The 25,986-nt window shown below is 39.1% G+C and overlaps 1 protein-coding gene across 4 annotated transcripts in view; it reads left to right on the top strand.

Moving 5' to 3' along the window:
• The window catches only part of fubp3 (far upstream element (FUSE) binding protein 3), a 48,695-nt gene extending 25,057 nt beyond the window's left edge, over positions 1-23,638 (top strand). Inside the window, exons 6-21 of one of the 4 annotated variants that reach the window (XR_013816391.1) lie at positions 639-696; positions 779-941; positions 4,639-4,737; positions 6,673-6,774; positions 6,862-6,964; positions 8,907-9,007; positions 9,308-9,449; positions 15,297-15,457; positions 16,665-16,738; positions 17,407-17,483; positions 17,581-17,649; positions 19,030-19,095; positions 19,255-19,326; positions 19,424-19,548; positions 22,234-22,649; positions 23,290-23,638. Coding sequence is in view for 2 of the 4 variants with exons in the window: in XM_079815396.1 (XP_079671522.1) it covers positions 639-696; positions 779-941; positions 4,639-4,737; positions 6,673-6,774; positions 6,862-6,964; positions 8,907-9,007; positions 9,308-9,449; positions 15,297-15,457; positions 16,665-16,738; positions 17,407-17,483; positions 17,581-17,649; positions 19,030-19,095; positions 19,255-19,326; positions 19,424-19,548; positions 22,234-22,242 (1,421 nt within the window). In the remaining 2 variants the exon portion in view is untranslated. Of the gene's footprint in view, positions 1-638; positions 697-778; positions 942-4,638; positions 4,738-6,672; positions 6,775-6,861; positions 6,965-8,906; positions 9,008-9,307; positions 9,450-15,296; positions 15,458-16,664; positions 16,739-17,406; positions 17,484-17,580; positions 17,650-19,029; positions 19,096-19,254; positions 19,327-19,423; positions 19,549-22,233 lie in introns of all 4 variants that reach the window. The other 3 variants (XR_013816390.1, XM_079815396.1, XM_079815397.1) reach the window with 3 other exon arrangements.
• Positions 23,639-25,986: the final 2,348 nt, after the last annotated feature.

The following is a 25,986-nucleotide window of genomic DNA, read 5'->3' as shown; positions in this document are numbered from 1 at the left end:
CAAATCCTACACACTGATACACATCCGATATTCCCCCAACTGTTTACGTTCACTTAAGACATAATCAACTTTGTTTACGTGAATACTCTCCAAAATGAAAATTTGGACATTTTGTGTGTATTGGTCTGTTTAAGTGCGAAAAAACGCAAAAGAAAGCTCTATTCAGTACTCGTTCTCTGGCATCTGAGAGGCACAAAAAAACAGACTGAACTGAGCTCTTTCATCCATATGTCTATGCTTCTCTTTCTCCCAGACATTTACATTTTGCAAAAAAAAAAACTTTTAAAGAAGAAAACAATTAATCCACTGACTTGCAAAGCTGCTACAGAAACGACTTTTGACTTTGAGGACCTTGATATAAATGTAGTGGAGTAAAAAGTACGATATTTGTCTTTCAAATGTAGTGAAGTTAAAGTAAAAGTTAACCTAAAAAATAATACTTCAGTAAAGTAAAGATACTCAAAAAGTGTACTTAAGTACAGTACTCAAGTAAATGTACTTCGTTACTGTCCACCTCTGTTAGAAATGAAGCATTTGATGGCCACAATCTGAGCAAATCGGCTTGTGTTCGTCCTCAGTGTGTGTTGTGCTTTTATAATGAGTGTTGAGGGTCTGTAATGGTGTTGTGTGTCCCACAGACAGTGGAGGGATGATGGACCGGCCCTGCACCCTGACTGGGACCCCAGAGAGTATCGAGTAAGAGTCCACTGAGATCTGTCAAATATCTTCATCAGAACACACTGAGCATTCACTCATGATCTCTCCGTCCGTCCATCAGGCAAGCCAAGAGGTTGTTGGGGCAGATAGTGGACCGGTGTCGAAACGGGCCGGGCTTCCACAGTCAGATGGACGGGAACAGCGCGGTCCAGGAGATCCTGATCCCGGCCAGTAAAGTCGGACTGGTGATCGGGAAGGGAGGCGACACCATCAAACAACTTCAGGTTGGCTGGATATTAGATGCAAAGTGTCCCACGACTCTTTAACCCTCTGCCACGGACAGCTCCGTGTAACTTTTTTAGTTTATTCTTAGCTAAAAACATTAGTTCTTTCAAAAATATATGTGCTCATTAATGTATATTTACTTCTTTCAAGTAATAAAGTATTCTCGTACGTTTATAATATGCCGTTGTAAACACATACGGGTGAGGGTTGGAATGCGGGTCGCCATGTTGCTCCTCCATCTTGAAAGTACATTAGCCAAAGAGGGACATTCCCGTAAATTCACGTTTTAACACTCGATGGCACCGTGTCGAATGTGGACGAGGTCGAACTGGAAGCCATGTTAATCTTGGACTAAATCAGCCACCGTAGGAGTTAAAACGAAATCGGAAACTAATATTCACTGGATGGTCATATACCTTTTCACCACTAGATGGAGGAAAATATCACACAGTGTAGCTTTAAAAGCTTGAGATGTTACATCCTCACCCATAATTCTATATCACTACTTTTGTTTTAATTTATTTATGACATAAAATCAAAATGGCTGAAAGTGGAGATTCATCAAGCACAAACACTGATTATTATAGAAATAGAGGAGAAAAATAACTCTACGTTAAATAAATATTTTATTTTTATTAATATTTCCTATAAATACAAGATGTATAAAAATACATACTTGGAGAGAGAAATGGCTTAATTTTATGTGACAAAAATAACTGTTAAATATAGCTGCAAGCAGCCATTATCGAGACCAAGCGCAAATCAGCCAATAAGACATGGCTGTGAGTGTCAGATCAACTCCAACAATGAACAATTAAAGGCATTTTAAGATGATTTTAGGCAAAAAGGCAGAAAAATGCATTGTAGTCTATGGGAATTTCATGTTTTGTTACATTATAGCGCCACCAAGAGGCACAATCCTACATTCTTTTAATGTGTCCTCGGATTGAGCCCATACACGTGTCAATTTTGGTGAAAAATCTCATTTTGTTTTGGAGTTATAGACATTTATATGAAAAATCAGGTAAAAAATGACTGACACCTGACTTTGATTGGATTTTACTCCCTTACTATCAATATTTTGACATTTGGGTATTAGCGTTTAGCTATTGACCGATGTTTCTGAACTTCTGACGCTGGTTTCGTCTCGATCGGACTAGCGGTTTCGAAGATATCAGCTAACGTTTTTTAAGCGCTAAATTACAACGTTGTGCAAACTATATGCCGAAACCTGGCAAGTCTGGTATCGTTGGACTCGGCAAGAATTCAGGAGACAAATAAAGTTACTCCCATGAAAATAAGTCAACCACACCCAAAGTTATAAGCATTTGAAGGGAAAACAAATTCTCCACTAGGTGGCGCTGTTTCGAAACTTCTCCGGCTCCTTCAGGGCATCGTGCTGATGACCCATACTGAGTTTTGTAACAATCCGTTCATGCGTTCATAAAATACAGCATTTTAGCACATAATTCAAAATGGCTGACAGCTAAAATGGCTCAGAAGGTAAAAATAGCAATTTTTCGTATCTCCGGACCAGTAGGTGGCGCTGCGCTGAAACGCTGTATGTTCCCTCAGGTCATGCTTGTGATGACATGTACCAAGTTTGGTTTGAATACGATAAAGCGTTGTGGAGATGTAGCCTTAAGTGTATTTTTGCAACTGCTACGTAAAATTTGTCCGCGCGTTTATCGAAAACGATTCAACTAATCAACTTGATTTCCATAACTTTTTGTCAGCATGTTCTGAAGAGGATCTGGTTAAATTTTCCTGAACATCAGAGCAACGGCTTAGGAGGAGTTTGAAAAAGTATGTTTTTCAGAAAATTCTAAATGGCGTGAAAATTGCATGAAGGAAAATGGCGTCATAGGGTGCGATCGAATCGTCTTGAGACAATTTTGTTTCTAGCTCTTAGTGTTTGAAAGTTATTAGCATAAACATGAGTGAAACTTTGGACAGGTGGTGGCGCTAAAAATCATAAAAGTGGTCTCGTCATGCCGAGTCGACTGATACCCAATTTTACCATATCGGCCATTTTGAATTATGTGCTAAAATGCTGTATTTTATGAACTCATGAACGGATTGTTATGAAACTCGGTATGGGTCATCAGGACGATGCCCTGAAGGAGCCTGAGAAGTTTCGAAACAGCGCCACCTAGTGGATAATGTTTTTCCCCAAACTCTTATAACTTTGGGTGTGATTGACTTATTTTCATGGGAGTAACTTTGTTTGTCTCCTGAATTCTTGCCGAGTCCAACGATACCAGACTTGCCAGGTTTCGGCGTATGGTTTGAGCAGTGTTGTAATTTAGCGCTTTAAAAAACGTTAGCTGATATCTTTGAAACCGCTAGTCCGATCGAGACGAAACCAGCGTCAGAAGTTCAGAAACATAGGCCATACAAAAACTGGTAGGATTGTGCCTCTTGGTGGCGCTATAATAGAACAAAATATGACATTGGCTCTATACAACTCAATGTTATAATGTGGGGTTTTAACATTTTTGCTTAAAATTGTCTTCAAATGTCTTCACTCATTTTTTTCAGTTGGTCTGTTGATGCTTCAGTGTTTGCTTCTGTTGTGCTTGACCCCGGTATTGCTGCTTGCAGCTATATTTAATTTTTTCTCCTGTAATTTTGTAATTTCTTCTTATTTCATCACAAACTGTTTACTCGTTTTCAGTGACCTTGAGTTTTATTTATTTAGGCTAGTAGTTTGTGATATTGACTTTGGTGACAAGAATTGTGAAATGTATATGGTATCAGAAATGTTGATATCATAAAATCCTTATTTAAAGCTAAAATAACCATATCACGATAAATAGCCTGTCGTTGTCGTTTATTGTGATATGAGATTTTGGTCATTTCGCCCACACTTATTAAGGTAAGCATCTGTTGTAGAAATGTTATGATAAACTCTCAATATTTCAGTGATATGTGGAGCTTGGAGCTGTTGATTAGCCTGATGTGGCTGATTTTGACTTTGATTTAAAGTTGTTGGTGTTATTTTCACTATTTTTCCAATGAATGCAGCTTTACTGTCTCAACACAACATCATAAAGATTTGATATTCTGGTTTGAAATTAACACTAACCTGTCAAATGTGGTTAAATTATTAAATATTTAATAATCATGTAATTTTCCTGAGTTCCATAATTTTTTTAATGTTTTTTTATTTTTCTTGACTCTCATTTGATGGTTAATTTAACTGTTAGTAATCAGAAGGCTGTCTAATATATTTCTATGAAATCGGTTTTATTTTTTTATCCGTTATTTTAAATGCTCCTGAAATTCAAAATATACAGGGCCATTTTTCCCCAATGAGTTTTGTTTATATCAAATTATGTTGTTAAGCGATATCACACGAGCTGTTTTTCTCCTGAATAACAGCACAATGTCAAATTGACAGTTCAATAAACAATAAGTTAACATTTTGAGTTACATTTTAAACCGTGTATCTTCATTTGCTTTATTTCGTCAGGATATTTCCAAATGAAACCACAGCAGTTTTGTGTTCATTACGGACTCAATCACACTATCAACAAATCAGTTTAATTAATTATTATTCAATGGCCGAATGAATCAGTACAATATTAATATCATTGCTAAATTCACCTTTAAGTAGTTAAGAATCAGGGGTATTTTAGCAATAGCCCTTCATTCATGAGAATTCATTAGTATGTTTATTTTGTGTGTCCACAGGAGAGGACAGGAGTGAAGATGATCATGATTCAGGACGACCCGATGCCCACTGGATCAGACAAACCCTTGAGAATCACTGGCGACCCTTATAAAGTTCAGGTCTGTCTCTTTAATAACATTAAGGCTCTGATATACTTCATGTGTAAGCGAAGAATGAACTGGTGAGGCTTCGTTTCAAACTAAATCAGGCCAAAACGAGGTTTCTAGCACCTTTTGAACTACCATTGGTCCGTGATGATGATGTAATTGGTGGGTGTGGCTCTGAGGCTCCGCCTCCTTTGAGTAAATCTTCTCTGCTTTAATTTTTTTCGTTCAGTCCGTCAAGGTCAGCATATGGGATTAATTTCCAGCCAAAAGTATTGAGGTCACTCAAAAACGCATAAAACAACGTATATTATCTGAATAGCAAACGTGGTCACGGATCTAAAAAATAAGCATGAATCAATTTTTTAAATGCTTTGTTTAAAAATAAGCATTTAAAAATATATGGAACACAACCGAAATATGAATGCAAAATAGTTTTTTTTGTGTGCTCTGACATTTTCTCGTTTTCACATTTTGGAATCTTTCAATTTCATGCCCGTTTCAATATATTTTCACATGTATATTTAAAAAAAATCTTTTATCTTTGTAGGGATGCCCAATATATCGGTTACCATATCAATATCGGCCGATAAGATTTGTCCTATATATAAAAGCTGATAAATACTGTATTATTTCCTTCAGCTGAGACTCTGTTCATCATGATGGCGTTGAGTAGCTTTAAAATATGATTTGAAATCACTTCAAAAAAGGAAAATACAGTTCAAGTCTGTCATATTTGCTACATAAAATGATCACGAGAACATCATAATTGTGTGTTTGGGATATTGTGTTTAATGGTGAGACTTGTGTTTTTGTAATCAGGCTCTCAAAAATCATATAAATGATGACTTTGGATGTAGATTTATCGGCCGATATATCGGTTATCTGCGTTCAAATATAGAGTTATCGGTATTGGCCAAAATGATCATATCGGTGCATCCCTAATTAGAGGTTTGTGCAAAACCTTAATTATACAAAAATAGCATTTTGATTATTGCCCAATATATCGGTTATCAGTGTTCAAATATAAAGAATTATCGGTATTGGCCAAAATGATCATATTGGTGCGTCCCTAGTTAGAGGTTTGTGCAAAACCTTAATTATAAAAAAATTGGATTTTGGTTATTGCCCAATATATCGGTTATCGTCTTTCAAATATAAAAAACTATCGGTTATCGTATCGGCCAAATTGTTCATATCGGTGCGTCCCTAGTTAGAGGTCTGTGCAAAATCTTAATTATACAAAAATTGGATTTTGATTATTTCCCAATATATCGGTTATCAGTGTTCAAATATAAAGAATTATCGGTATTGGCCAAAATGATCATATCGGTGCGTCCCTAGTTAGAGGTCTGTGCAAAACCTTAATTATACAAAAATTGCATTTTGATTATTGCCCAATATATCGGTTATCAGTGTTCAAATATAAAGAATTATCGGTATTGGCCAAAATGATCATATTGGTGCGTCCCTAGTTAGAGGTCTGTGCAAAATCTTAATTATACAAAAATTGGATTTTGATTATTTCCCAATATATCGGTTATCAGTGTTCAAATATAAAGAATTATCGGTATTGGCCAAAATGATCATATCGGTGCGTCCTATGTCGTCAGGATCTTCTCTGCAAAGGTGTTTCGCACTTATTTTAACCCCTAAACAAAGAATGAAAAAGATCTTCTGTGCGAGTACATGGGGGCCATTATAGTCACAGATCCACCGCCGTGTTGAATGACATCTGACACTGTGTGTGTGTGTGTGTGTGTGTGTGTGTGTGTGTGTGTGTGTGTGCGTGTGTGTGCGTGTGTGTGTGTGTGTGTGCGTGTGTGTGTGTGTGTGTGTGTGTGTGTGCGTGTGTGTGCGTGTGTGTGCGTGTGTGTGCGTGTGTGTGCGTGTGTGTGCGTGTGTGTGTGTGTGCGTGTGTGTGCGTGTGTGTGTGTGTGTCCGGTACAGCAAGCGCGGGAGCTGGTCGTTGAGATCATCAGGGAAAAGGATCAGGGAGATTTCAGGAGCGGCCGCAGTGACTTCGGCTCCAGACTGGGCAGCAGCATCGATGTAAGCATCTCCGGATCCTGAGCTTCAAGTCATTTTGAGCTCAAGACGAAGCCAGAAATCATTCATAATTGGCTCTTGCACACACAGGTTGCGGTGCCCAGGTTTGCAGTTGGTATCGTCATTGGCAGAAACGGGGAGATGATCAAGAAGATTCAGAACGATGCGGGTGTCCGGATCCAGTTTAAGCCTGGTCAGTTTTTTTGACGTGTTCATCTGTCTTTAGTGTGTAGTGTTGCTGTTTGAGCATGAAAATATCTATATCAGTGTCAGTGTTTGCCTCCATTGTAGTCTTGAGTTTTCTTCAGGAACAAACACGTCACAATATTCCTCATTATAATAATTAATATGCAGAATAAAGGGGCGGGCCTGGTTGAGTTTGTCAGTAGTGTGTGTTGGAATTGCCGTTATGGTAAGGGGCGGGGCATTTCCCAAACACTAATCACAACACACTGCTCCAGCCGACCAATCAGAGCACAGTGTGCTTTTCAGAAAAAGGGGCTTCATAGAGACGAGAACTAATCAGAGCGGGAAGATTTTACAACACAAGATCCAAAGCAGATTTACAAATAATGGAACAGTGCGTGTAATATTAAGAATTTAAAAATCGGTCGGTTTTGTTCTACTCATTTAAATGTCAGTTTTGTTTTATTCATTTAAATATCGGTTGTTTTTTTTCTATTAATTTAAATATCGGCCGTTTTGTTCTATTAATTTAAATATCTGTTGGTTTTGTTCTATAAATTTAAATATCGGCCAGTTTTGTTCAATTAATTTAAATATCGGTCGGTTTTGTTCTATTCATTTAAATATTGGTCGGTTTTGTTCTATTCATTTAAATGTCAGTTTTGTTTTATTCATTTAAATATCGGTTGGTTTTTTTCTATTAATTCATTTAAATATTTATGTATCGGTCAGTTTTGGTCTAATTATTCATTTAAATATTGGTCGGTTTTGTTCTATTAAAATATTCATATCGGTTGGTTTTGTTCTATTCATTTAAATATCGGTCGGTTTTGTTCTATTCATTTAAATATCGGTCGGTTTTGTTCTATTCATTTAAATCTCAGTTTTGTTTTATTCATTTAAATATCGGCCGGTTTTGTTCTTTCATTTAAATATCGGCCGGTTTTGTTCTTTCATTTAAATATCGGTCGGTTTTGTTCTATTCATTTAAATGTCAGTTGTTTTTTTTTATTAATTTAAATATCGGTTGGTTGTGTTATATTAATTTATTTAAATATTTATGTATCGTCAGTTTTGGTCTATTTATTCATTTTAATATCGGTCGGGTTTTGTTCTATTAAAATGTTAATATATCAGTTAGTTTTGGTCTATTTATTAATTTAAATATCTGTTGGTTTTGTTCTATTAATTGAAATATCGGTCGTTTTTGTTCTATTAATTCATTTAAATATCATTTGGTTTTGGTTTATTAAAAGATTTAATTATCGGTCGATTTTGGTCTGTTAAATGTTGCAAACAATTTCAGTGGTGAGTTTCAAGATTAAAGGCCTGTTCACTTCAAACACGATAACTATAATTTTATTATAATAAGTCCCAAGATCCAAAGCAGATTTACAAAGAATAGAACAGTGCTGTGAAACTGAAATCTGTGAGATGATCTAAAAGGGAACGAGCTAATGCAAATATAACTGGATCATGGATCAATATGCAGTTTTGCTTTTCCTTCTTTTTAATACCAACCATTACTTTCGTTTTAGTTTGGAGTATGCAAATCGTCTTTGATCATGTATAGCAGTGCTATTTTAGTTTTATCAATGTTTTGAATTACAACATTTCTAATTTTAGATTAGGTTTTTCAGCTAATGTTTGTGTTTTATTTCACCTTTATCTATAGTTAACAGAAATGTTTTTAACAGCTTCAGTTTAGGTTTATCAGTGCCTGTATGTGTTTCGGGAAGGGATGTTGGTGATCTCAGGTTGGGGCATGTTGGGACACACACTTGATCACACAAATCTCTTAAGACCCGTGGAGGCCTAGCAGGATCATTAAAGCATTAGGAAGTTTACAGGGATTAATATACTGTTCTCTCACATGTTTACAACCCGTGAATATGGAGTTGATTCAGTAACTGAATTTGAATTTGAATTGTTATTTTAATGTGTTTCAGATGATGGGATCAGTCCCGACCGGATCGCTCAGGTCATGGGTCAGCCCGATCGATGTCAACACGCAGTTCACCTCATCAATGATCTGGTCCAAACAGCACAGGTACATCTAGATCATCCGTAATTATTGCTGTTTGATGTAGTTCATTATGATTCTAGTCACATCAGCTTTACTTCTATACTGCTTTACACTATCCAGACTGTTTCAAAGCAGAAATAGACACAATCAATACAAACTTCATCAAATATGAGCTCGTTATTCAGCTCAAGATTCAAGTATCTCGATTAGACTCTGGTTAAGTTGGTCAGTATAGGGTTATTTTTAGCTTTTAGTTAATGTGCACATGACCAACTCTGGATCTTTTGTGTGGCTTGTATTTGATCTTGTCTGTTTGGCGTTCAGGAACGTGATGGTTTTGGAGGTCCGGTCGGACCCAGAGGTCGCGGCAGAGGTCGTGGCGATTGGAACATGGCGACTCCTGGAGGCTTGCAGGAAGTCACCTACACAATACCTGCTGATAAATGCGGCCTTGTGATCGGGAAAGGTTAGAACTGCACCATGTGCTGATATAAGTGTGTGTGTGTTTGTGAGCTTCAAGAGATTTAAATATCAGTTGGTTTTGATCTATTAATACATTCAAATATCGGTCGGTTTTGTTCTGTTAATAAATTAAAATATCGGTTGGTTTTGTTCTGTTAATAAATTAAAATATTGGTTGGTTTTGTTCTATTAATAAATTAAAATATCGGTCGGTTTTGTTCTGTTAATAAATTAAAATATCGGTCGGTTTTGTTCTGTTAATAAATTAAAATATCGGTCGGTTTTGTTCTGTTAATAAATTTAAATATCGGTCGGTTTTGTTCTGTTAATAAATTTAAATATCGGTCGGTTTTGTTCTGTTAATAAATTTAAATATCGGTCGGTTTTGTTCTATTAATAAATTTAAATATCGGTCGGTTTTGTTATATTAATAAATTTAAATATCGGTCGGTTTTGTTCTATTAAACCTACACTGTGTGAAATTTTCCCCCATCTAGTGGTGAACTTGTATATGACCATCCAGGGAATATTAGTTTCTCTTCCTCTCAATTTCCGATTTCGTTTTAACTCCTACGGTGGCCGATTTAGCCCAAGATTAACGTGGCTTCCAGTTCGACCTCGTCCACATTGGACACGGTGCCATCGAGTGTTAAAACGCCAAAGGTCAAGCTTGAATTTACGGGTATGTCCCTCTTTGGCTAATGTACTTTCAAGATGGAGGGGCAACATGGCGACCCCCGTTAGATCCCATTACCTTATGTATTTTCAATGGCATATTATAAACTTACCAGAATACTTTATTACTTGAAAAAAGTAAATATACATTAATGAGCACATATATTTTTGAAAGAACTAAGCGTTTTAGCTAAGAATAAACTAAAAAAGTTACACAGTGTAGCTTTAATAAATTTAAATATCGGTTGTGTTGTCCTATTAATAAATTGAAATATCGGTCTGTGTTGTCCTATTAATACATTTAAATATCGGTTGGTTTTGTTCTATTAATAAATATAAATATCGGTTGGTTTTGTTCTATTTATACATTTAAATATCGGTCGGTTTTGTTCTATTAATAAATTTAAATATCGGTCGGTTTTGTTCTATTAATAAATTTAAATATCGGTCGGTTTTGTTCTATTAATAAATTTAAATATCGGTCGGTTTTGTTCTGTTAATAAATTTAAATATCGGTCGGTTTTGTTCTATTAATAAATTTAAATATCGGTCGGTTTTGTTCTATTAATAAATTTAAATATCGGTCGGTTTTGTTCTATTAAACCTACACTGTGTGATATTTTCCCCCATCTAGTGGTGAACTGGTATATGACCATCCAGGGAATATTAGTTTCTCTTCCTCTCAATTTCCGATTTCGTTTTAAAGGGTTAGTTCACCCAAAAATGAAAATTCTGTCATTAATTACTCACCCTCATGTCGTTGGACACCCGTAAGACCTCCGTTCATATTCGGAACACAAATGAAGATATTTTAGTTGAAAGCTGATGGCTGAGAAAGGCTTCAGATAGGCCTCCATTGGCATTCAGTACATTGACACTTCCAAGATCCATGAAAGGCACTTAAAACGTTGTTACAAAGTCTATCTCACCACAGTGGCTCTACAATAATCATACAATGCGACGACAATAGTTTTTGTGCGCAAAAAAAAATCAAAATAACACCTTTATCCAACTTGTTCTCGACTTCCGTGTATGCCTCCACGACGCATGCGCGAGAATATGACGCAGATCCGGCGTTCGGACATATGACCCAGAAGCGATTTGTTTACGAGCAGAGGAAGACGCGCGTGTCTAAGCTGTTGAATTCTACATTGATCGTGCTTTAGGTCTCGGCGTAGTGCTCAAAATGGGGTTAGAGTGTGCATTTCATGGAATCCCGAGCCCCGGCGCTACGTCATATTCTCGCGCATGCGTCGTGGAGACACACGCGGAAGGCAATAACAAGCTGGATAAAGGTGTTCTTTTGATTTTTTTTTGCGCACAAAAACTATTGTCGTCGCATTGTATGATTATTGTAGAGCCACTGTGGTGAGATAGACTTTGTAACGACGTTTTAAGTGCCTTTCATGGATCTTGGAAGTGTCAATGTACTGAATGCCAATGGAGGCCTGTGTGAAGCCTTTCTCAGCCATCAGCTTTCAACTAAAATATCTTCATTTGTGTTCCGAATATGAACGGAGGTCTTACGGGTGTCCAACGACATGAGGGTGAGTAATTAATGACAGAATTTTCATTTTTGGGTGAACTAACCCTTTAACTCCTACGGTGGCCGATTTAGCCCAAGATTAACATGGCTTCCAGTTCGACCTCGTCCACATTCGACACGGTGCCATCGAGTGTTAAAACGCCAAAGGCCAAGCTTGAATTTACGGGTATGTCCCTCTTTGGCTAATATACTTTCAAGATGGAGGGGCAACATGGCGACCCACGTTAGATCCCATTACCTTATGTATTTTCAATGGCATATTATAAACTTACGAGAATACTTTATTACTTGAAAGAAGTAAATATACATTAATGAGCACATATATTTTTGAAAGAACTAAGCGTTTTTAGCTAAGAATAAACTAAAAAAGTTACACAGTGTAGCTTTAAATTTAAATATCGGTTGTGTTATCCTATTAATAAATTGAAATATCGGTCTGTGTTGTCCTATTAATACATTTAAATATCGGTTGGTTTTGTTCTATTAATAAATATAAATATCGGTTGGTTTTGTTCTATTTATACATTTAAATATCGGTCGGTTTTGTTCTATTAATAAATATAAATATTGGTCGGTTTTGTTCTTTTAATAAATATGAATATTGGTCTGTTTTGTTCTATTTATACATTTAAATATCGGTCGGTTTTGTTATATTAATACATTTTAATATCGTCCGGTTTTGTTCTATTAATACATTTAAATATCGGTTGGTTTTGTTCTATTAATTCATTTAAATATCGGTTGGTTTTGTCCTATTAATTCATTTAAATATCGGTTGGTTTTGTTCTATTAATAAATTAAAATATCGGTCGTTTTTTTTCTCTTAATAAATATAAATATTGGTCTGTTTTGTTCTATTAATAAATATAAATATTGGTCGGTTTTGTTATATTAATAAATATAAATAACGGTCGGTTTTGTTCTATTAATATAAATATTGTTGGTTTTGTTATATTAATACATTTTAATATCGGCCGGTTTTGTCCTATTAATACATTTAAATATCGGTTGGTTTTGTCCTATTAATTCATTTAAATATCGGTTGGTTTTGTTCTATTAATAAATTAAAATATCGGTCATTTTTGTTCTATTAATATAAATATTGTTGGTTTTGTTATATTAATACATTTAAATATCGGTCGGTTTTGTCCTATTAATAAATGTAAATAAAGGTCGGTTTTGTTCTATTAATACATTTAAATATCGGTCGGTTTTGTCCTATTAATAAATGTAAATATAGGTCGGTTTTGTTCAATTAATAAATTTAAATATAGGTCGGTTTTGTCCAAGTGTAAAGGACCGTTCACTTCAAGAATGTAACTAATTAATTTCCTTGAAAACTTTCAAGGATATATATAATCACACATTTTCAAAAAAAAAATAGTTTGAGCAACATAAAGCATCCTTAAATCATCTGCTGGAGGGAAAAGCGAGGGGTCTCAGGATTGTGCACGAACACAGAAAGGCCTGGTAAGGGGAAACACAGTAATGTCTGAACATTTGTCCACTTGTGGGAGACTCATCTATGCGGCCTGACCCCGGCTGACCCTGGCTGAAAATGCTCATCAAACGCTCCTCAAACGCTCCTCCTCTCCTTTGCCTCCGCGCCAGGGCCGATTGACTGAGACGGGGCCATTAAGCTTTTGTCAAACAAATTTAACTTCTGCATTAATGAAGCCATTATGAGCTCCGCAGTCAGACAGAGGGACGGATAAAGAGTCCATGGAGCCGAGCGTATAGAGGACTGGTTAAAGGCTGCTGGTTAAAACTACTGGTGGTCTTCAACACACACTGAAAAGAGTCGAACAAAGCTGATCAACAATGAGATCTGTGTCTGACACCGAGGTCAGAGCTAACAGCCCTGCTGGTATGAGAAACGCAAATCTGCTAATTAATGCATAAACTGGCAGCACATGATCGTCATTACAGGTTTGTGGACGTTCATGATGAAATTCATCTAAAGGAACGAGACAACCCTTCATCTGGAGGAGATTTGATATCATTTTTATTCGTTTTTGAACATTTCTATTTCGTAATGAACAAAGCTGACCAATATTTAAGTTTCTTAATAGAACAAAACCGACCAATATTTAAAATCGGACTAATATTAAAGTCCACTAATATTTAAATGTATCAAATATTAAACCGACCAATATTCAATATCAAATTTATTAATAGAACAAAACTGAACGATATTTTAATTTATCAATAGAACAAAACCGTCCGATTATTACGGATTTAAAATCTGACTAATATTAAAATCGACTAATGTCCGAATATTGGTCGGTTTAATATTTAATGCATTTAAACATTTGTTGATTTTAATATTAGTCAGATTTTAAATCTGTAATATCGGTCAGTTTTGTCATATTGATACATTTGAATATTGGTCGGTTTAATATTTAATGCATTTGATTTTATTAATAGAACAAAACCGACCGATATTTAAATGTATTAATAGGACAAAACTGACTGATATTTATTAATAGAACAAAACCTACCGATATTTAAATTTATTAATAGAACAAAACCGACTGATTATTTAAATTTATTAATAGAACAAAACCAACCGATATTTAAATTTATTAATAGAGCAAAACCGACCGATATTTAAATTTATTAATAGAACAAAACCAACCGATATTTAAATTTATCAATTGAATAAAACCGACCGATATTTAAATGTATTAATATAACAAAACCAACCGATATTTAAATTTATTTATAGAACAAAACCAACCGATATTTAAATTTATTAATAGAACAAAACCAACCAATATTTAAATGTATTAATAGAGCAAAACCGACCGATATTTATTTAAATTTATAGACCAAAACCGACCGATATTTATTTAAATTTATAGACCAAAACTGACTGATATTTAAATGTATAAATAGACCAAAACCGACCAATATGTAAATTTATAGAGCAAAACCGAGACCGATATTTAAATTTATTAATAGAAAAAAACCGACCGATATTTAAATTTATAAATAGAACAAAACCAACAATATTTAAATTTATAGAGCAAAACTGACTGATATTTAAATCTATAGAGCAAAACCGACCGATATTTAAATTTATAGACCAAAACCAAGACCGATTTTTTTTTTTTTTTTTTTTTTTTTTTTTTTTTTTTTTTTTTTTTTTTATTGAACAAAACCGACAATATTTAAATTAATAGAACAAAACCGACCGATATTTATAGATAGAGCAAAACCAACCGATATTTAAATTTATTAGAACAACTTAATGTTACAGACATTTAAATAAATAAAAAACAACAAGTTTTAGTTCTTAGTACTTAAAAAGAGAAAATGATAACCGCTGCTTTGTCAAATAATTTAGATTTTATTTCAGTAAATGAATGTTTCCGTTATAGTTGATGATAATAACTGTGTACTCAGACGCCAAAAGAGTGTGAATGTCAAACCGTTAATTCCCCATTGAACAGAACCTGTCACTCACCCTTAGACCACCCCGTCCATGACTCCGCCCATTCAAATACAGAGCTTAAGGGTCCCTACAGAGTGAGCACTTATAAGGGTCATTGTTTACAAAGTGATGACTGTGGCGTAGTCCCAGAGCATATGGATCATTGAGTGTGTGTGTGTGTGTGTTTTGGTCAGGTGGAGAGACCATAAAGAACATTAACCAGCAGTCCGGAGCCCATGTGGAGCTGCAGAGGAACCCTCCGCCAAACACAGACCCCAACGTCCGCATCTTCTCCATCCGCGGCTCTCCTCAGCAGATGGAGATGGCCAGACAGCTGATCGACGAGAAGATCGGGGTGGGTGGAGAGTGTGTGTGTGTGTGTGTGTGTGTGTGTGTGTGTGTGTGTGTGTGTGTGTGTGAGAGTGTGTGTGAGAGTGTGTGTGAGAGTGTGTGTGAGAGTGTGTGTGAGAGTGAGTGTGAGAGTGAGTGTGAGAGTGAGTGTGAGAGTGAGTGTGAGAGTGAGTGTGAGAGTGAGTGTGAGAGTGAGTGTGAGAGTGAGTGTGAGAGTGAGTGTGAGAGTGAGTGTGAGAGTGAGTGTGAGAGTGAGTGTGAGAGTGAGTGTGAGAGTGAGTGTGAGAGTGAGTGTGAGAGTGAGTGTGAGAGTGAGTGTGAGAGTGAGTGTGAGAGTGAGTGTGAGAGTGAGTGTGAGTGTGAGAGTGAGTGTGAGTGTGAGAGTGAGTGTGAGAGTGAGTGTGAGAGTGAGTGTGAGAGTGAGTGTGAGAGTGAGTGTGAGAGTGAGTGTGAGAGTGAGTGTGAGAGTGAGTGTGAGAGTGAGTGTGAGAGTGAGTGTGAGAGTGAGTGTGAGAGTGAGTGTGAGAGTGAGTGTGAGAGTGAGTGTGAGAGTGAGTGTGAGAGTGAGTGTGAGAGTGAGTGTGAGAGTGAGTGTGAGAGTGAGTGTGAGAGTGAGTGTGAGAGTGAGTGTGAGAGTGAGTGTGAGAGTGAGTGTGAGAGTGAGTGTGAGAGTGAGTGTGAGAGTGAGTGTGAGAGTGAGTGTGAGTGTGAGAGTGAGTGTGAGAGTGAGTGTGAGTGTGAGAGTGAGTGTGAGAGTGAGTGTGAGAGTGAGTGTGAGAGTGAGTGTGAGAGTGAGTGTGAGTGTGAGTGTGAGAGTGAGTGTGAGAGTGAGTGTGAGAGTGAGTGTGAGAGTGAGTGTGAGAGTGAGTGTGAGAGTGAGTGTGAGAGTGAGTGTGAGAGTGAGTGTGAGAGTGAGTGTGAGAGTGAGTGTGAGAGTGAGTGTGAGAGTGAGTGTGAGAGTGAGTGTGAGAGTGAGTGTGAGAGTGAGTGTGAGTGTGAGAGTGAGTGTGAGAGTGAGTGTGAGAGTGAGTGTGAGAGTGAGTGTGAGAGTGAGTGTGAGAGTGAGAGTGAGAGTGAGTGTGAGAGTGAGTGTGAGAGTGAGTGTGAGAGTGAGTGAGTGAGAGAGTGAGAGTGAGAGTGAGTGTGAGAGTGAGTGTGAGAGTGAGTGTGAGAGTGAGAGTGTAGTTTCTGATGGCTCATGTCTCCTCCAGGCGTCTGGAATGGGAGGGAACAGCAGCTTTGGACTCAGTCCTTTCACCCAGGGACCAGCGACCCCTCATCAGAAGTGAGTGCCTCCCTCCCTCCTTACATTCCTTTTGCTTTCCTTTCTTTCCTTCGCTTCCCTTTCCTTTCTTTCCTTCGCTTCCCTTTCCTTTTTTGCCTTCCTTCGCTTCCCTCCTTTCTTCTCTTCCCTTTCTACACTCTCCTTCCTCACATTCCCTTTCCTTCTTCCTCTTTCCCTCCTTCCTTCCTTCCCCTTCCTCCTTTCTTCCCTTTACTTTTCTTCCTTTCCTGCCCTCCGTCCTTACATTCCCTCTCCTTCCTTCCCTTTCTTTCCTTCGCTTCCCTCCTTTCTTCCTATCCCTTTCTACACTTCCTTCCTCAAATTCCCTTTCCTTCCTTTGCTTCCCTCTTTCCTTCCCTTCCCTTCCCTTCCTATCCTTTCCATCCTTCTTCCTCTTTCCTTTCTTCCCTCCTTCCTTCTTTCTCATTCCTCCTTCCTTCTCATCTTTAATTTCCTTTTCTTCCTTTCCTTCCTTCCATTTCCTCCCTCCTTCCATCCCTCTCATTCCATTCCTCACATTCCCTTTCCTTCCCTTCCTTCCCTTTGCTTTACTCCCTTTCCTCCCTCCTTCCTTCCCTCTCCTCCCTCTCCTCCCTCTCCTCCCTCTCCTCCTCTCCTTCTCTCCTTCCGCTGTGCTGTGTGTAACCTGAGGTGTGTTTGTGCTCCAGTGGGCCGCAGACGTTCATGGCTGGAGGTTGGGGAGCCACATATCAGCCCTGGCAGCCCCAGAGCCAGCAGGACCCCAGTGAGTCTCCACCCTCCTCCACCCTCCTCCACCCTCATCAGTTCATCCTCAGGGTCTTCTGACCGCCGCCACACTCACTTCCTTCTGCTCATTTCAGGTCACAATGGATCCCAGACCGGCCAGATGGACTATTCCAAAGCGTGGGAGCAGTATTATAAAAAGCTAGGCAAGTACCTCAGAAAGCACTTCTCCTTGAGCTTCTTCTGTGTAAACAACACCACAGGGGGACTCGCTTGAGAGGTTTTATTTGCCTGACTAACAATTTTCCGGGTCTGCCATATTATTTTGTGGCACTTTTGAATCGTCTGGAACGCTGTTGTTGTTTTTACATTACTCTCGATAAAAGAGCGGCGCGCTAAAAGACCAGCAGATCCGTTTACAGCGTTGTGAACTACAAAACTGCACTCAAAATGATAAGCGAAAAATTAATGTTAATGTAAACACATTTCCCACTTGGAAAAAATCAATGCGTAAAATTCATGGCTTCTTGATTGGGCCCGTAATTGCTCTTTGCAGCTTCATTTATTATCGATTTTAGTTTTATAAATTATACATTTTACTTTTTTTTGTTAGGGTTGCACAATCTAATATACTGTATTTATCAGAGAAATTGTGATCGTGATACAAAATATGATTTTAAAAATCGTGCTTGTAGCACAATTTGGTGTGAGAAATTGATTTATATTAGATATGGCTTTTTTATTATTCATAAAGCTAAACAAAAATGATTTTTTTACTGTTATTTTTAAATGCATTTAATGTCAAATATTTTTAAATGTAATTTATCTTAAATACTTTATTTTATTAAATACACATTTTTTTTTATTTGACTGTAAAATATTACCCTAGTAAATTTAGTGTTTACAAAACAATAGTAATATAATAATAATAATTTAATCTTGCATTACAACTGTAAAATTCTTAATTTCCAAACTTTTAGTTTGAGGGGATAAAAAAATAATGTATATCTTTATTTATCAGAGAAATTGTGATACAAAATGCAAAATCTCAATGTGGCTTTTTTATTATTAATAAAAATATAAACCATATTACAAAATTAATTTATATAAATTATTAGATAATTTGTAATTTTTTAATGATTTAATAGTTAAATTAAATTTAAATATTTTTTATTTTTATTAAATACACCATTGTTTTACAGAGAAATATTACCATAGTAATATCCATGTTTGTAGCGCTGCGCAATTTGGCCAAATAAAAAAAAGTATAATTATATCTCAATGTGGCTTTATTTTTATTATTAAAACATTTTTTAATAACAATTTAAAATGTATAAAATCTAATCATGTAGTAATTTAAATTAATCAAATTTAATTATAATTTTTTTTGAACGATTAGTATTTAAAAAAAAATAAAAATTATACATTACAGCTCTAAAATTACAATACAGGCGTTTCCTCGTGTTCACACGTCAAACTTTTACTGTGGCGTAAAACCGCAAGCGTCTCTTGTGTTGGTCAGCGCTGTTCATTATAAGTTTGTGAAGATGTTTGGCGCATGTTAAAGCAACTCAAACTCACAGCAGATGCGGACGAAGCTGCAGATGAATCGAGACGCTCTGAGACGCCGGCGGATCTTGAGCTGCTCACGTGTAAATGAACACAGCGCTGCGCTTCACTCTCAAACACACAGCGCATGTATTTGTTTAATTAAATCACAGGCTTTGACATTTGACAATAGCCGTTTTGCGTTTTCTGCTTTATTTCGGCGGATCCGGCCGGCCTTGGACTAACTGATGTTCTCTGTGCAGGTCAGCAGAACCAAGGCCAGAGCAGCGGCTCCGACTACAGCAAAGCATGGGAGGAGTATTACAAGAAACAGAGTAAGACCGCCTGTCCTCCTGGGGTTGAGAGAATGTAGCTGGATGCCAGTGTCTCATCCTTCTGTGTGTGTGTGTGTGTGTGTGTGTGTGTGTTCAGCTCAGGCAGCCGGTCCTGGCTCTCAGCAGAGTTCTCCTCCAGACTACAGCGCCGCCTGGGTGGAGTATTACAGACAGCAGGGGGCGTATTACAGCCAGGGACAGACACAGGCTCCCGGCCTCCCGGTAAACACACACACACACACACACACACACACACACACACACACACACACACACACTGCTTGAGTTACTACAGTTTATCATAGTATGTTTATCAGCTTGTGTACTGCCAGGACTGGAGTGTGGCGGGGACTGGGGTGAGGCGGGGACTGGGGTGCGGCGGGGACTGGGGTGAGGCGGGGACTGGGGTGCGGCGGGGACTGGGGTGAGGCGGGGACTGGGGTGAGGCGGGGACTGGGGTGAGGCGGGGACTGGGGTGAGGCGGGGACTGGGGTGCGGCGGGGACTGGGGTGAGGCGGGGACTGGGGTGAGGCGGGGACTGGGGTGAGGCGGGGACTGGGGTGCGGCGGGGACTGGGGTGAGGCGGGGACTGGGGTGAGGCGGGGACTGGGGTGAGGCGGGGACTGGGGTGAGGCGGGGACTGGGGTGAGGCGGGGACTGGGGTGAGGCGGGGACTGGGGTGCGGCGGGGACTGGGGTGCGGCGGGGACTGGGGTGAGGCGGGGACTGGGGTGAGGCGGGGACTGGGGTGAGGCGGGGACTGGGGTGAGGCGGGGACTGGGGTGCGGCGGGGACTGGGGTGAGGCGGGGACTGGGGTGCGGCGGGGACTGGGGTGAGGCGGGGACTGGGGTGAGGCGGGGACTGGGGTGCGGCGGGGACTGGAGTGCGGCGGGGACTGGAGTGCGGCGGGGACTGGGGTGAGGCGGGGACTGGGGTGAGGCGGGGACTGGAGTGCGGCGGGGACTGGGGTGTAGCGATGATAAATTCACCTTTGATCACAGGATCTAAATCTCTACACTTCACTATATATTCACATAAAACAGACACAAACACACACGCATGGACACACACGGACACACGCATTCACACACACACAAAAGGACACGCATACACACACACGGGCGCACAAACGCACACACAGATATACACGCACGGGGACACACATAGGGACGCACACACAGACACACACGGGCGCACACGCGGACACACACAGGGACGCACACACAGACACACACGGGCGCACACGCGGACACACACGGGGACATACATGGACACACAGACGGGCGCACACGTACACACACGGGCGCGCACGGACACACACACGGGCGCGCACGGACACACACGGGCGCGCACGGACACACACACGGGCGCGCACGGACACACACACGGGCGCGCACGGACACACACACGGGCGCGCACGGACACACACACGGGCGCGCACGGACACGGGCGCACACACGGGGACACACACGGGCGCACACACGGACACACACGGGCGCACACACGGGGACATACACGGACACACATGGGCGCACACATGGGCGCACACACGGGCGCACACACGGGGACATACACGGACATACACGGACACACATGGGCGCACACACGGGCGCACACACGGGGACATACACGGACATACACGGACACACATGGGCGCACACACGGGCGCACACACGGGGACATACACGGACATACACGGACACACATGGGCGCACACACGGACACACATGGGCGCACACACGGGCGCACACACGGGGACATACACGGACACACATGGGCGCACACACGGACACACACGGGCGCACACACGGGGACACAAACGGACACACACACGGGCGCACACGGACACACACACGGACACACATGGGCGCGCACGGACACACACACGGGCGCGCACGGACACACACACGGGCGCGCACGGACACACACACGGGCGCGCACGGACACACACACGGGCGCGCACGGACACACACACGGGCGCGCACGGACACGGGCGCACACACGGGGACACACACGGGCGCACACACGGACACACACGGGCGCACACACGGGGACATACACGGACACACATGGGCGCACACACGGGCGCACACACGGGGACATACACGGACACACATGGGCGCACACACGGGGACATACACGGACATACACGGACACACATGGGCGCACACACGGGCGCACACACGGGGACATACACGGACATACACGGACACACATGGGCGCACACACGGACACACATGGGCGCACACACGGGCGCACACACGGGGACATACACGGACACACATGGGCGCACACACGGACACACACGGGCGCACACACGGGGACACAAACGGACACACACACGGGCGCACACGGACACACACACGGACACACATGGGCGCGCACACGGACACACACACGGGCGCACACGGACACACAGACACACACAGACGCACACACGGGCGGACACGCACAGACACGGGCGGATGGACACACACGGACACGCATACACACACACATGGACACGCATACACACACACGGACACGCATACACACACACGGACACGCATACACACACACGCATACACACACACGGACACGCATACACACACACGGACACGCATACACACACACACGGACACGCATACACACACACACACGGACACGCATACACACACACGGACACGCATACACGGACACACACGGACGCACACACACGAACGCACACACACGGACGCACACACACTGACGCGCAGACACACACACACACACGGACATGGACGCACAGACACACAGTGTGTTCTGTCTGATGAAATGAAAGCAGAAGCGCGTCTCAGACTCTCAGAATGTGTGTGTGTGTGTGTGTGTGTGTGTGTGTGTGTGTGTGTGTGTGTCTCTGACTCTCTCTCTCTCTCTCTCCTCCCGCAGGATCATTAAAGCGGACGACTGCGGACCCTTTAGTTGAAGATTTTTGAATCACTGCGAGGAGGAAACAGACCTTTTGTAACAGAGGTTTCTAGATTTGCAACGCCTTGAAGACTTTTACTTTTTTTCTTAGTGAGAAACACTAGCTGTAGAACGACTTATATGATTTAAAAGAGAACTATTTCTAAATCAGGACATCAAATTGTTACTAAATCCTTGTGTACACACACCATTTATCCGAATGGGCAATTTCCGGGATCCTTTTTGGACCGTTTCAGAGTTGGTTTGTGTTTTCTATTCTTCCTTTTTAAGTCAACGATATATATATATATATTACTCAGATGTATATCGCCAAAACGAACCCCGGAGTTGCGGCATTTCATCGATCGCGCAATATAATCTCTTATTTTTCTAGTTCTGTTGCAATAAATCGACGGCGGGCTTAGCAGTCTTGAATACGTTATGGTTTGGTTTTGTCATGCGATGTTTTAAGAATGTGTACAAAATGTTGTTTTCTTTAGTTTGCGTTTCTTTCTTTTACATAATAAAGCATTTTAATTCAGTGCGACAAATGAAAAACTGTGATGTTTTTGTTACAGAAATATATGCTTTTGTTACACGATGATGTAATTCCTCATGTACTTTGTATTCTGTTGTCGTTTTATTGTACTCTGGTTGAAAAAGGTGCAATATCTTCTTTCACTTCTCTCTTTTTTTGGTTTTTTTGTGGAAGATTTCGCTAATATTTTGACAGACGTTTAACTCGTAGGGTTTTTTTTAGACGTATGGATAATTTTTTATTACAGTGATTTGACGGGGAAGGGGTGGTTGTGTTTTGCCTTTTGCTCTCTTGTAAAACTATGTATGTACGCTCGGATACTTGACTAAATAGTTTATTTAAAAAGATATATAATTAAATCAAAGACTGTCCCTGTTTTTCTGTTCTGTTTTCATACTCAAAGATTGTGAATGTGTCATTTGAAATTGGATGTTGCATCTTGCTGACAGATGAGACGTTTTATGTGTGTGTGTTGTGTAAACTTTAAGACTGCGTTCAAGACTGCTAAGCCCGCGAGAGCCTACCTGTGTATTAATTCCCTGTCGTTTTTTATATTGGAAGTATTGGAAGATCAAAGTTGTTGTCTTATTTGGTACCGGCGCGCTCTCATCCATCCCAGTACACACTGTGGACTCCTGTACAGTCCCGATCCAGTAACTTTTTAATTCTGTTTTTCCTTTCTACTCTGTGTGATCTAATATATGTATGATTGACTAGTTACAAATTGATCTAGTATTAACTTCATTGCTTAATGAAAAGGGATATTATAATTTCGAAATGTTTAATTTTAGTGTTTCTTTTCTTCCTCATGTGTACAGGTAACCATGTATTAAAATGATTGAAAGACGACCTCTGTTTTTGGGCCTTTCTTTCGAATGAAGTCGAAGTTGTAGTAATCATAAATCATTACGATAAGTTGTGGTGTTTCAGGCTAGTTGTGCTTCCAGTAATAGCCCAGTGTGATGATCTCGTTGTGGTGTTGTAGCGCTGAAATCGCACTCACAACCCGCGAGAAACAACATGACCCCCGGCAACCGATTAAAAGTAGCCCGGAGATTTATCAGCTCTGTGAGAATATCGGTCGTAATACGAGATTTAAGTAATGGTCAGTTTTGTTCTGTTAATTTAAATATCGGTCGGTTTTGTTCTGTTAATTTAAATATCGGTCGGTTTTGTTCTGTTAATTAAAATATCGGTCGGTTTTGTTCTGTTAATTTAAATATCGGTCGGTTTTGTTCTGTTAATTTAAATATCGGTCGGTTTTGTTCTGTTAATTTAAATATCGGTCGGTTTTGTTCTATTAATTTAAATATCAGTCAGTTTTGTTCTGTTAATTTAAATATCGGTCAGTTTTGTTCTGTTAATAAAAATATCGGTCGGTTTTGTTCTGTTAATTTAAATATCGGTCGGCTTTGTTCTGTTAATTTAAATATCGGTCGGTTTTGTTCCATTTATAAATTTAAATATCAGTTCTTTTTGAAATATTGGTCTGTTTTGCTCTATCAATTTATATTATCGGTCGGTTTTGTCCTATTTATAAATTTAAATATCGGTTGGTTTTGTTCTGTTAATTTAAATATCGGTCAGTTTTGTTCTATTCATTTAAATATCGGTCGGTTTTGTTCTATTAATTTAAATATCGGTCCGTTTTGTTCTGTTAATTTAAATATTGGTCAGTTTTGTTCTGTTAATTTAAATATTGGTCGGTTTTGTTCTGTTAATTTAAATATTGGTCGGTTTTGTTCTATATATTTCAATATCAGTCGGTTTTGTTCTGTTTATAAATTTAAATATCGGTTGGTTTTGTTCTGTTAATTTAAATATCGGTCGGTTTTGTTCTATTAATTTAAATATCGGTCCGTTTTGTTCTGTTAATTTAAATATTGGTCGGTTTTGTTCTATATATTTCAATATCAGTCGGTTTTGTTCTGTTTATAAATTTAAATATTGGTCGGTTTTCTGTTAATATAAATATCGGTCGGTTTTGTTCTGTTAATTTAAATATTGGTCGGTTTTCTGTTAATATAAATATCGGTCGGTTTTGTTCTATATATTTCAATATCAGTCGGTTTTGTTCTGTTAATTTAAATATCGGTCGGTTTTGTTCTGTTAATTTAAATATCGGTCGGTTTTGTTCTATTAATTTAAATATCGGTCGGTTTTCTGTTAATTTAAATATCGGTCGGTTTTGTTCTGTTAATTTAAATATCGGTCGGTTTTGTTCTATTAATTTAAATATCGGTCGGTTTTGTTCTGTTAATTTAAATATCGGTCGGTTTTGTTCTATTAATTTAAATATCGGTCGGTTTTGTTCTGTTAATTTAAATATCGGTCGGTTTTGTTCTATTAATTTAAATATCAGTCGGTTTTGTTCTGTTAATTTAAATATCGGTCGGTTTTGTTCTATTAATTTAAATATCGGTCGGTTTTGTTCTGTTAATTTAAATCGGTCAGTTTTGTTCTGTTAATTTAAATATCGGTCGGTGTTCTATTTATAAATTTAAATATCGGTCGGTTTTGTTCTGTTAATTTAAATGTCGGTCGGTTTTGTTCCATTTATAAATGTAAATATCGGTCGGTTTTCTGTTAATTTAAATATCAGTCGGTTTTCTGTTAAGTTAAATATCGGTCGGTTTTGTTCCATTTATAAATGTAAATATCGGTCGGTTTTCTGTTAATTTAAATATCGGTCGGTTTTGTTCTATATATTTAAATATCAGTCGGTTTTGTTCTGTTAATGTAAATATCGGCCGGTTTTGTTCTATTAATAAATGTAAATATCGATCGGTTTTGTTCTATTAATAAATTTAAATATTGGTCGGTTTTGTACTATTTATAAATTTAAATATCCGTGGTTTTGTTCTATTAATACATTTAAATATCGGTCGGTTTTGTTCTATTAATAAATGTAAATATCGGTCAGTTTTGTTCTATTAATACACTTAAATATCGGTCGGTTTTGTTCTATATATTTAAATATCAGTCGGTTTTGTTCTGTTAATGTAAATATTGGTCGGTTTTGCTCTTTATAAATTTTAATATCGGTCGCTTTTGCTTCTAATACTTGATTTAAATATCAGTTGGTTTTTCTATAACAAGAGATTTAAATATTAGTCCGTTTTGCTCTATCAGTTTAAATATCGGTCGGGTTTGCTCTATCAATTTAAATATCGTTGGTTTTGTTCTGTTAATTTAAA

Source organism: Gobio gobio (genome assembly GCF_949357685.1).
Source record: "Gobio gobio genome assembly, chromosome: 4".
Lineage (NCBI taxonomy): Eukaryota > Metazoa > Chordata > Actinopteri > Cypriniformes > Gobionidae > Gobio > Gobio gobio.
This window is presented reverse-complemented; position numbering and strand designations above follow the sequence as displayed.